The sequence below is a fragment of the Thunnus thynnus genome, chromosome 9 (assembly GCF_963924715.1).
Source record: "Thunnus thynnus chromosome 9, fThuThy2.1, whole genome shotgun sequence".
In the NCBI taxonomy this organism is placed as follows: Eukaryota; Metazoa; Chordata; class Actinopteri; order Scombriformes; family Scombridae; genus Thunnus; species Thunnus thynnus.
In genome coordinates this window covers 16,547,725-16,560,231 of record NC_089525.1, presented here as the reverse complement: position 1 = coordinate 16,560,231, position 12,507 = coordinate 16,547,725, and the positions used below count along the sequence as shown (strand labels likewise).

Below are 12,507 nucleotides of genomic sequence, written 5' to 3'. Positions count from 1 at the left end.
AAGCCACACACTTAACAAGAAGTATTATATTTTTGAGTTTGTTGTGAGTTATATGAGGCACTGTTCCCTAAGCAAAAGGCTGTAGAGACATTTTAGGAAGAAAACTTCAAGCAAAAGGCTAACATAGAACTAAATGCTTGTAAACATATTGTATAAAACTTTGTTTTTAAAGTCTTACCTCTCCAGATGCTCTCCTCCTGTCAGGAAGCACTAGAGTATTGGCATGGCTGCCTGGGACTATAGTAGATCCTATACTCATTCTGGGTCCAACTAACATGTAGCGTTTGTCTCCTGATCTGTACTGGATGCTGTGACACAGTGTCCCATCATAATTTGTTTCTTGTAGATATTTAGAAGTATAGTCTGTGGTTTTTGAACATTGCATTGCAATCAGCACAATGATACTGATGAGAAAAAGTGTTGAAACTGAGCCCAAAGTTATCATCAGGTAAAAAGTCACATTATTCTCCTCATTATCCTTAGCTGCACTTTTAACATCAGAAGCTGCAAAAGCTTCTTTGGGCTCCACAAGTTTGACAATCACAGTAGCTGTTGCTGAGAGAGAAACGTTCCCATTGTCTTTTACCAGTATGACCAGCTTATGCTCAGCCTCGTCTGTCTCTGTGAATGAGCGAAGTGTTCTGATCTGTCCTGTATAGCGGTCCAAGCCAAAGAGACTGTGGTCAGTAACTTGCTGCAGTGAAAAGAGTAACCAGCCGTTATAGCCTATATCAGCATCATAGGCTCTGACTTTAGTCACCAAGTGTCCTGCGTTCACATTGCGGGGAATCTCCTCCACACCTTCAGCAGAACCATTAGAGCTGACTGGATACAGGATGACTGGAGCGTTGTCATTCTGATCCAGAATGAACACGTTCACTGTGACGTTGCTGCTTAGTGACGGAGTTCCAGAATCTGTGGCGACAACTTGGAACTGAAACGTTTTCAGTGTTTCAAAGTCGAAACTTTTTAGCGCCATAATATCTCCATTATCAGTATTTATGTTTAGGAATGAAGTTAATGTATTTCCTTCGCTTCCATCTCTTAAAATGTGATATGAAATTACTGCATTGTCATTTTCATCACGATCAAAAGCTTTAACCGAAAATACAGAGGTACCTGGCTCATTAGCTTCAGTGACATAGAAAGTATAGGGGCTCTGTGAAAACTCTGGTCTGTTATCATTCACATCTGAAACTGCAACTGTTATTGTATTTTCAGACGACAAGGCTGGCTCACCTGAGTCTTTGCACGATATTCTCACATCATATTGAGCCTGATTCTCCCTGTCCAGTGAAGCCTGGGTAACTATAGAGTACATACGATCTTGCATCGACGTTGCCAATGCAAAAGGAGAAAAGTCATTTAAAAAGCAAATAACTTTTCCATTTGGGCCAGAGTCCAAATCATTGACACTAATAAGCGCCACAGTGGTCCCAATCCTGGAATCCTCAGGAATACTGTTAGAATATGAAGTGACCTCTATCTCGGGGGCATTATCATTAACGTCTATCACTTTTATAAATACGCTTTTATCAGTTGTGAGAGGAGCAGCTCCTTTATCGGATGCTCTTATATCTATCTCATAGGCTTGGTTATCTTCAAAATCAATTTTGCCTTTAACTGTTATCTCTCCAGTTTCCTGATTTAACCCAAATAGGTCCATTATATTACTATCAACCTCCTTTCCAAATAAATATATGACCTCTCCATTTAAACCCTCGTCCGAGTCAGTTGCGTTAACCTGAGCAACTGTTGCACCAACTGGTGTGTTTTCACTTAACGTTACTGAGTAAACGTCTTTTGTAAACGTGGGAGAGTTGTCATTTACATCCAGCACTTCCACATTGACTTCTATAGTACCCGACTTTGCTGGCTTCCCTCCATCCACTGCTGTCAGTAACAGTTTGTGTTTCACAGATGTCTCTCTATCTAACTGTTTTTGTAAAACAAGAAAGGGAATTTTACGATCATCTCCCCTATCTTTAACCTCTACACGAAAATGTTCGCTGTGACTCAGTTTGTACTGCTGAATTGAAAACTGCCCACTGTCTGCGTCCCGTGCAGCTTGAAGCTGAAACCGAGCCCCTGTTACGGCTGACTCTGAGATCTCTAAATTCGTTTCTTTCTCCGAAAAGGCAGGTGAATGGTCGTTAACATCTACCACTTCAACAGCAACATAATGGATCTCCAAGGGATTTTCCAGTACAGTTTTCAGGTTGATCAGACACGTGCTGCTTCGTCCACATACTTCCTCACGATCTACTTTTCGTTTCACGTACAGAATGCCGTCGTTTTGGTTTACCAGGAAGAGAGGTTCAGTGGAGCCAGACACAATACGAAAATTTCTATCCTTTAAGGTGTTTTTATCAAGTCCCAAATCTTTTGCTGCATCTCCGACCACCGTTCCTTCCTTACCTTCCTCAGAGATGGAATATCTGATTTGCGCATAAGCCCCACTCGTTAGAAGAACCAATAAAGGCACCGCTGCAACCCAGCCGCGTAATGGCCTCCACGTCGAGCATCCTCTTTGTTTCATTTTTTTGTTACTTGCAGTAACAAAACCAAGAATAATCCTCCGGTCAAGGAACAAAATCCCCTTGCCTTCGCCACACGCTCATTAAAAAGCCAGGAAAATGTATTGATCCATAAAAAACAATGTTATTGATGCACGTAAAACCACTGATGTGATGCCCGTGGTCGACTGATTCCGGCGAAGACTGAATGATAAGTCGACAAAGGGGGTGGGACCACGAAAATAAACGGAGCTGCTATCACCGTGTTCATATACTGACACCTTGCGTTTTTTCCTGAGACTGAAAATATGCATAGATTTACAATATTCAAACTCAAGACATTTGAAATATCGATTCTGGTCAAGCAGTGAATGTTATTAATTACTGTGCTAATAAAGCATGACAGTTTACATCACTGTTATCCCTCCGTGTAAGATTTTAGCTGTTACGCCAAGCTTCAGCACCACGGACAGTGACAAGTGCATTTTTTTACAAAGATATGGAATACAGAAGCGTGGTCAGGGGAAGACGTCAACAACCACGTAAAAACGTCTCCAGGCCAAAACAATTATGTTAAACACAAGGACTTCCATTACTATAAATATTAAATATCAAATGTTTTGTCATGGTAAAAAAGGCAATAGACACTCCTCCAGTAATTTGTACAGAGTTATAAACTTCTTACCTCCCCAGATGCCCGCCTCCTGTCAGGAAGCACCAGTGTATTGGCATGGCTGCCCGGGACTATAGTAGATCCTATACTCATTCTAGGTCCAACCAACATGTAGCGTTTGTCTCCAGATCTGTACTGGATGCTGTGACACAGTGTCCCATCATAATTTGTGTCTTGTAAATATTTAGAAGTATAGTCTGTGGTTTTGGAGCACTGCATTGCAATCAGCACGATGATACTGATGAGAAAAAGTGTTGAAACTGAGCCCAAAGTTATCATCAGATAAAAAGTCACGTCTCCCCCCTCATCATCTTTTTCTGCACTTTTAACATCAGAAGCTGCAAAAGCCTCCTTAGGCTCCACAAGTTTGACAATCACAGTAGCTGTTGCTGAGAGAGAAACGTTCCCATTGTCTTTTACCAGTATGACCAGTTTATGCTCAGCCTCGTCTGTCTCTGTGAATGAGCGAAGTGTTCTAATCTGTCCTGTATAGCGGTCCAAACCAAAGAGACTGTGGTCAGTAACTTGCTGCAGTGAAAAGAGTAACCAGCCGTTATATCCTATATCAGCGTCATAGGCTCTGACTTTAGTCACCAAGTGTCCTGCGTTCACATTGCGAGGAATCTCCTCCACACCTTCAGCAGAACCGTTAGAGCTGACTGGATACAGGATGACTGGAGCGTTGTCGTTCTGATCCAGAATGAACACGTTCACTGTGACGTTGCTGCTTAGTGACGGAGTTCCAGAATCTGTTGCGACAACTTGGAACTGGAACGTTTTCAGAGTTTCAAAGTCGAAGCTTTTCAGCGCTGAAATATCTCCATTTTCACTGTTAACATTTAGAAAGGAGGTAAACAAATGTTCTCCGCCCATATTCCTTAATATGAGATATGAAATAAGAGCATTACTCCCCTGATCATGATCACGGGCTGTAACTGATAAAATAGACGCTCCGGGGTTGTTATTCTCAGTAATGTAGAAAGTATAGGGGCTTTGTGAAAACTCCGGGCGGTTATCATTCACATCTGACACAACAATTTTTATAGTTTTATCTGATGATAATGATGGTTCACCTGCGTCTTTAGCTACAATTGTTACATCATATTCCGATTGCTGTTCTCGGTCCAAAAGTAATTTTGTTACCAGGGAATACATGTTATTTTGTAAAGATGGAGTGAGCATAAAAGGAAGGTCTTGGTTTATGTAACACATTACCTTTCCATTGAGACCAGAATCTGAATCTTTAACAGTAATCAAGGCCACTGTGGTTCCTGGTTTTGAATCTTCTGGTAGCGCGTGTGAAAAAGATGTTATCTCAATCTCAGGTGCGTTGTCGTTTAGGTCAACAATATTTATAATGACGGTTTTGTCTGTTGTCAGTGTAGGTGCACCTTTGTCAGATGCCTGGATATCTATTTCATATCTGCCACTCTCTTCAAAGTCTATGATTCCTGCCACTGTAATTTCTCCAGTTTTTGGATTTAAATCAAAACGTGCACGTGCCTGAGCATCCACGTCATTGCCAAATGAATATACAACTTCACCATTTGAGCCTTCATCCAAATCTGTTGCATTAACTTGAATAACAGTAGTACCAAGAGGAGAATTCTCTTTTAACTGCACAGTATAGGAATCCTGGGTGAAAACTGGGGGGTTATCATTAACGTCTGAAACATCTACAATGATTGTCATGTTACCGGACCTAGGAGGTTTACCTCCATCAATGGCTGTCAGAAGTAACACATGTGTCTTGATAGATTCTCTATCAAGTGGCTTTTGAAGAATTAAACTAGGAGTTTTTCGGTCCTCACCACGATCTTTCACCTCCAAACGAAAATGTTCATTATGACCTAAGCTATACTGCTGAACGGATAATGAACCACTATCAGCATCACGTGCAGCTTGTAACTGAAATCTTGTTCCTGGTAACGCAGATTCGTAAATCTCTAACATCTTTTCATTTTCGGGGAAGCGTGGTGCGTGATCGTTTACATCCAGAATCTCTACTGTTACATAGTGGACCTCCAGTGGATTTTCTAACACGGTTTTTAAATCAATTAGACAAATCTTGCTTCGGTCGCACACATCCTCTCTGTCAATTTTTCGGTTCACATACAAGATACCATCGTCCTGATTTACTTGAAAAGGAGGCTCTGTCGAGCCATAGACAATACGGTACCCCCTCTGTTTCAGTGTGGTCTTATCGAGACCTAAATCCCTCGCAATATTTCCAACAGCAGTTCCTTCGTTCACTTCCTCGGAGATGGAATATCTGAATTGTCCGGACGCTCCGCTCCAAAACGTAACAAAAACCATCATGTAGGCAGCCCACTTTGTCCGCTCTCTCCATGTCTGGCGTCGTCTTTGTTCCATGATGTGAAGATGAAACATTTAGAATACAAACAGATTTCAAAGATCTATACTCGTATACTACCGTAAAGTTCCTCCTTCACATTCGTTGTCATAATCCAATCGTTCTCCAACCGAGCATTAGAGTTTTTACAAAGCCGAAGTGTGCATTCAAGCTGTTAGCACGTAAAGGGTTTTGTCAGTTATGGTGTTAAGCGAATGGGATGGGTCTAGTGGCTATGACGAAAACGTGTGGAAGCATTATTTGTCATTATACTGACACCAAGTGACCGAGAATCACACTGCAGTGCTGTATTTGGAGCAACAGTAAAATGTATTAAAGTGGACTTTGCACGCAGATAAAAGCTTCTTCTTTTTTTTTTTTAACAATGAAGAAAAGCGTCCTGACATATTTCCACTTACAAAGCAGAAAGGAGGCAAAGATGCCCCTGCAACTTCATTTAACAGATAATCCATGAACACATTAACTTTTACATCACAATATTACCGATTAGTATCATGCTTCAAATGAGCTTCAAATGCCATCAACTACAACTCATCTCCCCACCGGTATCAGTGTAGAAGAGTGTATGCTTCATGACAAAGGACGTTAATTAGCGTGATCCCGCAAATACAAACTAGAAAACCGATTACATTACTGACAGATGCACAACCTTCAATCTCGAGAGCATGTAATTAAGTAAAATATCATTAATCTGAATGTAATACAAACAAATTTAAGCTATAAAAACTTACAGAAAAGGGAGACAAACTACTGATCTTACCTCTTCAGACGCACGTCTCCTGTCGGGAAGCACCAGAGTATTGGCATGGCTGCCCGGGACTATAGTAGATCCTATACTCATTCTGGGTCCAACTAACATGTACCGTTTGTCTCCTGATCTGTACTGGATGCTGTGACACAGTGTCCCATCATAATTTGTGTCTTGTAGATATTTAGAAGTATAGTCTGTGGTTTTGGAGCACTGCATTGCAATCAGCACGATGATACTGATGAGAAAAAGTACTGAAACTGAGCCCAAAGTTATCATCAGATAAAATGTGATATTGTCTTCATCGTCAACTTTTGCAGAACCTTTCTCATCAGAAGCTGCAAAAGCTTCTTTTGGCTCCACAAGTTTGACAATCACAGTAGCTGTTGCTGAGAGAGAAACGTTCCCATTGTCTTTTACCAGTATGACCAGTTTATGCTCAGCCTCGTCTGTCTCTGTGAATGAGCGAAGTGTTCTGATCTGTCCTGTATAGCGGTCCAAGCCAAAGAGACTGTGGTCAGTAACTTGCTGCAGTGAAAAGAGTAACCAGCCGTTATATCCTATATCAGCGTCATAGGCTCTGACTTTAGTCACCAAGTGTCCTGCGTTCACATTGCGGGGAATCTCCTCCACACCTTCAGCAGAACTGTTAGAGCTGACTGGATACAGGATGACTGGAGCGTTGTCGTTCTGATCCAGAATGAACACGTTCACTGTGACGTTGCTGCTTAGTGACGGAGTTCCAGAATCTGTGGCGACAACTTGGAACTGGAACGTTTTCAGAGTTTCAAAGTCAAAACTTTTTAGCGCCAAAATATCTCCATTATCAGAGTTAATGTTAAGAAACGACGTCACTTTATTTTCATAACCTGCGTTCCTCAGAATGTGATACGAAATAAGCGCATTATCTCCCTCATCACGATCAGACGCGCTCACGGAAAACACAGAGGCTCCTGGGGGATTATTTTCGGTGATGTAGAAAGTATAGGGACTCAATGAAAACTCCGGACCGTTATCATTTGTATCTGACACAAAAACGCTAATAGTCTTTTCGGATGTTAAGGCTGGCTCGCCTGCGTCTTTGGCGATTATTGTAATATTATATCTTGATTGTTGTTCCCTGTCAAGCTGTGACTTAGTGACAACAGCAAACATGTTATCTTGTATTGATGGCGTTAATGTAAAAGGACTGTCTTCGGCGACGTAGCTTATTATTTTGCCGTTCATGCCAGAGTCCAGATCAGTAATGCTGATAAGCGCTACAGTTGTTCCAGGTCTAGAGTCCTCTGAAACTGCACTTGACAGTGATGCCACTTCTATCTCGGGCGCGTTGTCATTTATATCTGCAATTTTAATGATTACACTTTTATCTGTTCTGAACGGAATGATTCCCTTATCAGAAGCCTGTATATCTATGTCATAGCTGTCTTGTTCCTCAAAGTCCACACGACCTTTCACAATTATCTCTCCAGTAACAGAGTCAATATGAAACAGCTCTCGAATTTTACTTTTTACATCACTTCCAAATGAATAAACAACTTCTCCATTAGGACCGTCGTCTAAGTCGGTTGCGTTAACTTGAGTGACTGTCGTGCCGACTAGGGCGTTCTCTTGTAGAACGGCTGCATATGTATCTTTGGTGAACACTGGCATATTGTCATTGACATCTAAAACATCTATGTATATTTCAATCGTGCCTGTCTTTGGGGGGTTTCCACCATCAGTAGCCGTCAGCACCAATTTATGGCTACGTTTGGCCTCTCTGTCCAGCTGCCTCTGTAACTGTAAAATTGGAGTTTTCCCATCTCTTCCTCGATCTTTAACCTCTAGACGGAAATGGTCATTCTGACTGATTTTATACTGTTGAACAGAGTTTGTGCCACCGTCAGGGTCGTGGGCATTTTGTAACTGATATTTTGCCCCCGGTAACGCAGACTCGAAAATTTCGAGCCTTTTTGTTTTCTCTGGAAATGTGGGAGAGTGGTCGTTCAAATCTGTTATCTCTACGGTGACATAATGTACTTCTAGTGGGTTTTCAAGAACAGTTTTAAGGTTAATTAAACATACACTGCTCTCCTTACATACTTCCTCTCGGTCAATTTTATGTATCGCATAAAGGACCCCGTCATTCTCATTTACCTTGAAAAGAGGTTCAGTCGAGCCGGACATGATACGAAATCCCCTCTGCTTCATTATATTCAGGTCTATTCCCAAATCCTTAGCTATATTGCCAACAAAACTTCCCTCTTTGAGCTCTTCAGATATGGAGTATCTCAGCTGTGCCGAGGCTGCTCCGAAAAACAAAAGCAAAACCAGAACGCCGAACAAATGTGGCCGCTGTCGCCATGACTCCCACCCTCTTTGTTTCATGTTTTGGGGTAAAAGTACGAATCCAAACGCGTCCATAATTATCCACTTGTCTAGATTTTTGTATCCATTACAGCATGACGTATATTCAATTCTCCTTGTAATGTGTTTCACGAAAGAAGAATAGTCACCCTGCGGTTATTCCGAGACTGACAGCTAAATGTTGTAACCAGACTGAACGTAGAAGGGGCGGACTCATGTGTATCCTGTTCTTAGAAGCTATACTGATAAGATACTGCCACCCTGTGAATGTGCGTAATAACACATTTTTATCACTCCAAATTGATCAGTACCAAATGTCACAATATATGTAAGTGTTTTGAATATGTTATATGTACGTTTGTTGAAATGATCCTCATGTGGGCTCAATTTATATCCAATAATGACAAAAGTAAGCCTTAAGTTATAGTATATATAGCAAATACAAATATTTACTCACCTCTCCAGATGCTCTCCTCCTGTCAGGAAGCACTAGAGTATTTGCATGGCTGCCTGGGACTATAGTAGATCCTATACTCATCCTGGGTCCAACTAACATGTACCGTTTGTCTCCAGATCTGTATTGGATGCTGTGACACAGTGTCCCATCATAATTTGTGTCTTGCAGATATTTAGAAGCACAGTCTGTGGTTTTGGAGCACTGCATTGCAATCAGTACGATGATACTGATGAGAAAAAGTACAGAAACTGAGCCCAAAGTTATCATCAGGTAAAAAGTCACGTTATTCCCCTCATCATCCTTTGCTGAACTTTTAACATCAGAAGCTGCAAAAGCCTCTTTTGGCTCCACAACTTTTACAATCACAGTAGCTGTTGCTGAGAGTGAAACGTTCCCATTGTCTTTGACCATTATGACCAGTTTATGCTCAGCCTCGTCTGTCTCTGTGAATGAGCGAAGTGTTCTGATCTGTCCTGTGTAGCGGTCCAAACCAAAGAGACTGTGGTCAGTAACTTGCTGCAGTGAAAACAGTAACCAGCCGTTATATCCTATATCAGCGTCATAGGCTCTGACTTTAGTCACCAAGTGTCCTGCGTTCACATTGCGGGGAATCTCCTCCACACCTTCAGCAGAACCGTTAGAGCTGACTGGATACAGGATGACTGGAGCGTTGTCGTTCTGATCCAGAATGAACACGTTCACTGTGACGTTGCTGCTTAATGACGGAGTTCCAGAATCTGTGGCGACAACTTGGAACTGGAACGTTTTCAGAGTTTCAAAGTCGAAACTTTTGAGCGCTGAAATCAGTCCATTCTCTGAATTTATATTTAGGAAAGATGTTACATGATTTTCACTCCCTGCTCTCACAATATGATATGAAACAGCTGCATTTTCATTCACATCATTGTCTGTTGCACTTACAGAGAATATTGACGCTCCAGCTAAGTTATTTTCTACCAGGTAGAACTGTAATCGGTTTTCGTCGAAATGTGGACTGTTGTCATTTACATCCGATATCTGAATGTCAAAGGTTTTAACAGTAGATAAGGGAGGCTCACCACAGTCGGTGGCTTTTATTGTTATTTCATAATGTGACACCTTCTCTCGATCCAAAAATTCCTTAGTGACAACTGAATACGTGTTTTCCTTATAGGAGGGCTTTAATTCCAAAGGCACGTCATTGGCTATGCTTGAAATAATTTTTCCATTGACACCGGAGTCTTTATCTGTTACACTGATGAGAGAAATAACAGTGCCAGGCTTTGAATTTTCGGACACTGTATTTGAGAGTGATGTGATTTCAATTTCTGGTGGATTATCATTGACGTCTTTTATCTTTATAATGACTCTACACCTGCTTGTTAATGGAGGTGTTCCTTTATCTGATGCCTCAACTTCTAGTTTATAAATCTCAGATTCCTCAAAATCTAACCCTCCTTTTAATTTAATTTGTCCACTTAACCTATCGAGTTCAAATATCTCGTAGACTTTTCGTGCTAATGATTTGCTAAGGCTGTACTCTATTTCTCCGTTAGCCCCCTCATCTGGATCCATTGCATTCACTCTTGTAACGGTTGTATCAACTGGAACGTTTTCATATATTTCAATTTGGTAAGTATCCTGACTAAACATTGGACGATTATCATTACTGTCAAGAACAATAATGGAAACATTTAGTGAACCTGATCTTTGAGGTTTACCTCCATCAAGTGCTGTAACAAATAACGAGTGCTTAGTATTTTTTTCTCTGTCTAAGGACTTCTTCAGCACTAAAAATGGTATTTTATCGTCATCGCTTTGACTAATATCTATTTCAAAGTGATCGTTTCCCGTTAATGTATATGTGCGGATAGAGTTTATTCCAGCATCAGGATCACGGGCTGCGTGCAGTTGAAATCGTGTTCCCGGAGATGAATGTTCCGCTATCTCAAATGTCTGTTGCTTCTCAGAAAAACTAGGGGAGTGATCATTTACATCAGTAATTTCTACAACCACATAGTGTATCTCCAGGGGGTTTTCAACAAGGATTTTTAGCTCCATTAAGCATGCACCACTTCCCTGACAAAGCTCCTCTCTGTCGATTTTCTTATGGACCTGTAAGGCACCGTTGTCCGGGTTTACCTCAAAAAACGCGTCCGCGGATCCAGAAACCACTCGGAATCGTCGGTCAATCAACGAGGTTTTGTCCAAACCAAGATCCTTAGCAACATTTCCAACAACAGTTCCTTCTTTCACCTCCTCTGGAACAGAGTACCGTAATTCAGCCAAAGCCCGCTCTCCAAAAAACAGCAGTAGAGACAAATAAAAACCAAACCAATAGAAGCCCCATGATCGGCATCGTCTTTCGCTTTCCATCCTTATTCAAAAAGACGTATATACACTCCAACCCGTTTCTGCAACAAATAATTCTTTATATCAGCCAGGCGAGTATCGCATGTTTAGAGAAAACACCACAGAGCCTCATGCGACTCGCATGTTTAAATCAAATGTATCCTCTGCCGTGAGGTGGTAGACAAAAGCTTTGTTAGAGGAGGGACTGAGTCCTTTATGGCCTTATTGATGTAACAGTGACACCAAGAGGACAACACTTAAGAAAATTTAGTTAAAATGGTATACTACAGTAGGTTGTACTGTATAGTTTAGGTTTGAAATACAATAGGGGATATCAGAGAAAGAGCTGAGGAAAAAGCTGGTCGTGAAAACAAACATGATCATAAACAATTCACAACCATGTGAAAGACTCAAAGGTTCTTATGGCTACATCCTTATCATATGTTTACCTTTTCTCTCTCCCTCTCTGCTACACACATGAAAAAAAGACACTACAATAAGATATAATATGCACAAAAAGAATATAAATAGCTGAAACTCCTTAGTGGTAATACAAACAAGGAATTGTGGAAAATACTAGTCTATTTATTTTACCGTAGTTCCTCTGCTTTGCTCTACTTTTCGCTCGCCATTAGTGAGGCCTTTGAATTTCAGCACCATGGACAGCGATCATGAGCGGACTTGTAGCCTTTTTCTGCACCACAGAATTTGGGTGCTTAACTATTAAGTCCCTTACACAATGCATATAAATACTAACAATCAACAACTTACAGAATTTTACTTATGATATTGTTAAAAAAAAGTTTAAACAATTCTTGAAGGTCAGTGATAAAACTCATTACTAACACTTTCCCAAACAGACACCTCAATTACAAAGTTGCAAGTTTTGTAATTCTTTCTTGTCTATGGGAAATACCTGTTTTGTTTCTCATAATAGCTTTGAGAGTATAACGGTGTGCATAATCTTTCCAAAGGATGAGAAGAGCTAAGAGCAAATTGTGGACCAGACAGGGGATCTAACAAATAGAAAAAGGGAGTTGAATCCATTATTGTATGCTG

General features: G+C 40.9%; 3 protein-coding genes across 3 annotated transcripts; all 3 read right to left on the bottom strand.

Annotated features, from left to right (window-relative positions):
- Nucleotides 1-67: 67 nt before the first annotated feature.
- LOC137188916 (protocadherin alpha-3-like) lies at nucleotides 68-2,539 on the bottom strand. Its single transcript, XM_067598502.1, has 2 exons — nucleotides 179-2,539; nucleotides 68-79 (listed from the first exon to the last, which is right to left on the bottom strand). The coding sequence occupies exons 1-2, from the start codon at nucleotides 2,537-2,539 to the stop codon at nucleotides 68-70; spliced, it is 2,373 nt and encodes a 790-aa protein (XP_067454603.1).
- Nucleotides 2,540-3,186: 647 nt separating this feature from the next.
- LOC137188915 (protocadherin alpha-7-like) lies at nucleotides 3,187-5,562 on the bottom strand. Its single transcript, XM_067598501.1, has one exon. The coding sequence runs from the start codon at nucleotides 5,560-5,562 to the stop codon at nucleotides 3,187-3,189; it is 2,376 nt and encodes a 791-aa protein (XP_067454602.1).
- Nucleotides 5,563-5,606: 44 nt separating this feature from the next.
- Nucleotides 5,607-11,560, bottom strand: LOC137188914 (uncharacterized). The gene is given in 4 exon segments (XM_067598500.1): nucleotides 5,607-5,714; nucleotides 6,324-8,599; nucleotides 8,602-8,668; nucleotides 9,118-11,560. Coding segments are annotated over 4 exon segments (4,806 nt in total). The 5' UTR covers nucleotides 11,473-11,560.
- Nucleotides 11,561-12,507: the final 947 nt, after the last annotated feature.

Coding starts and splice junctions, on each gene's coding strand:
- LOC137188915 (XM_067598501.1), bottom strand. CDS start 5,562: ATGGAACAAAGACGACGCCAGACATGGAGAGAGCGGACAAAGTGGGCT.
- LOC137188916 (XM_067598502.1), bottom strand. CDS start 2,539: ATGAAACAAAGAGGATGCTCGACGTGGAGGCCATTACGCGGCTGGGTT.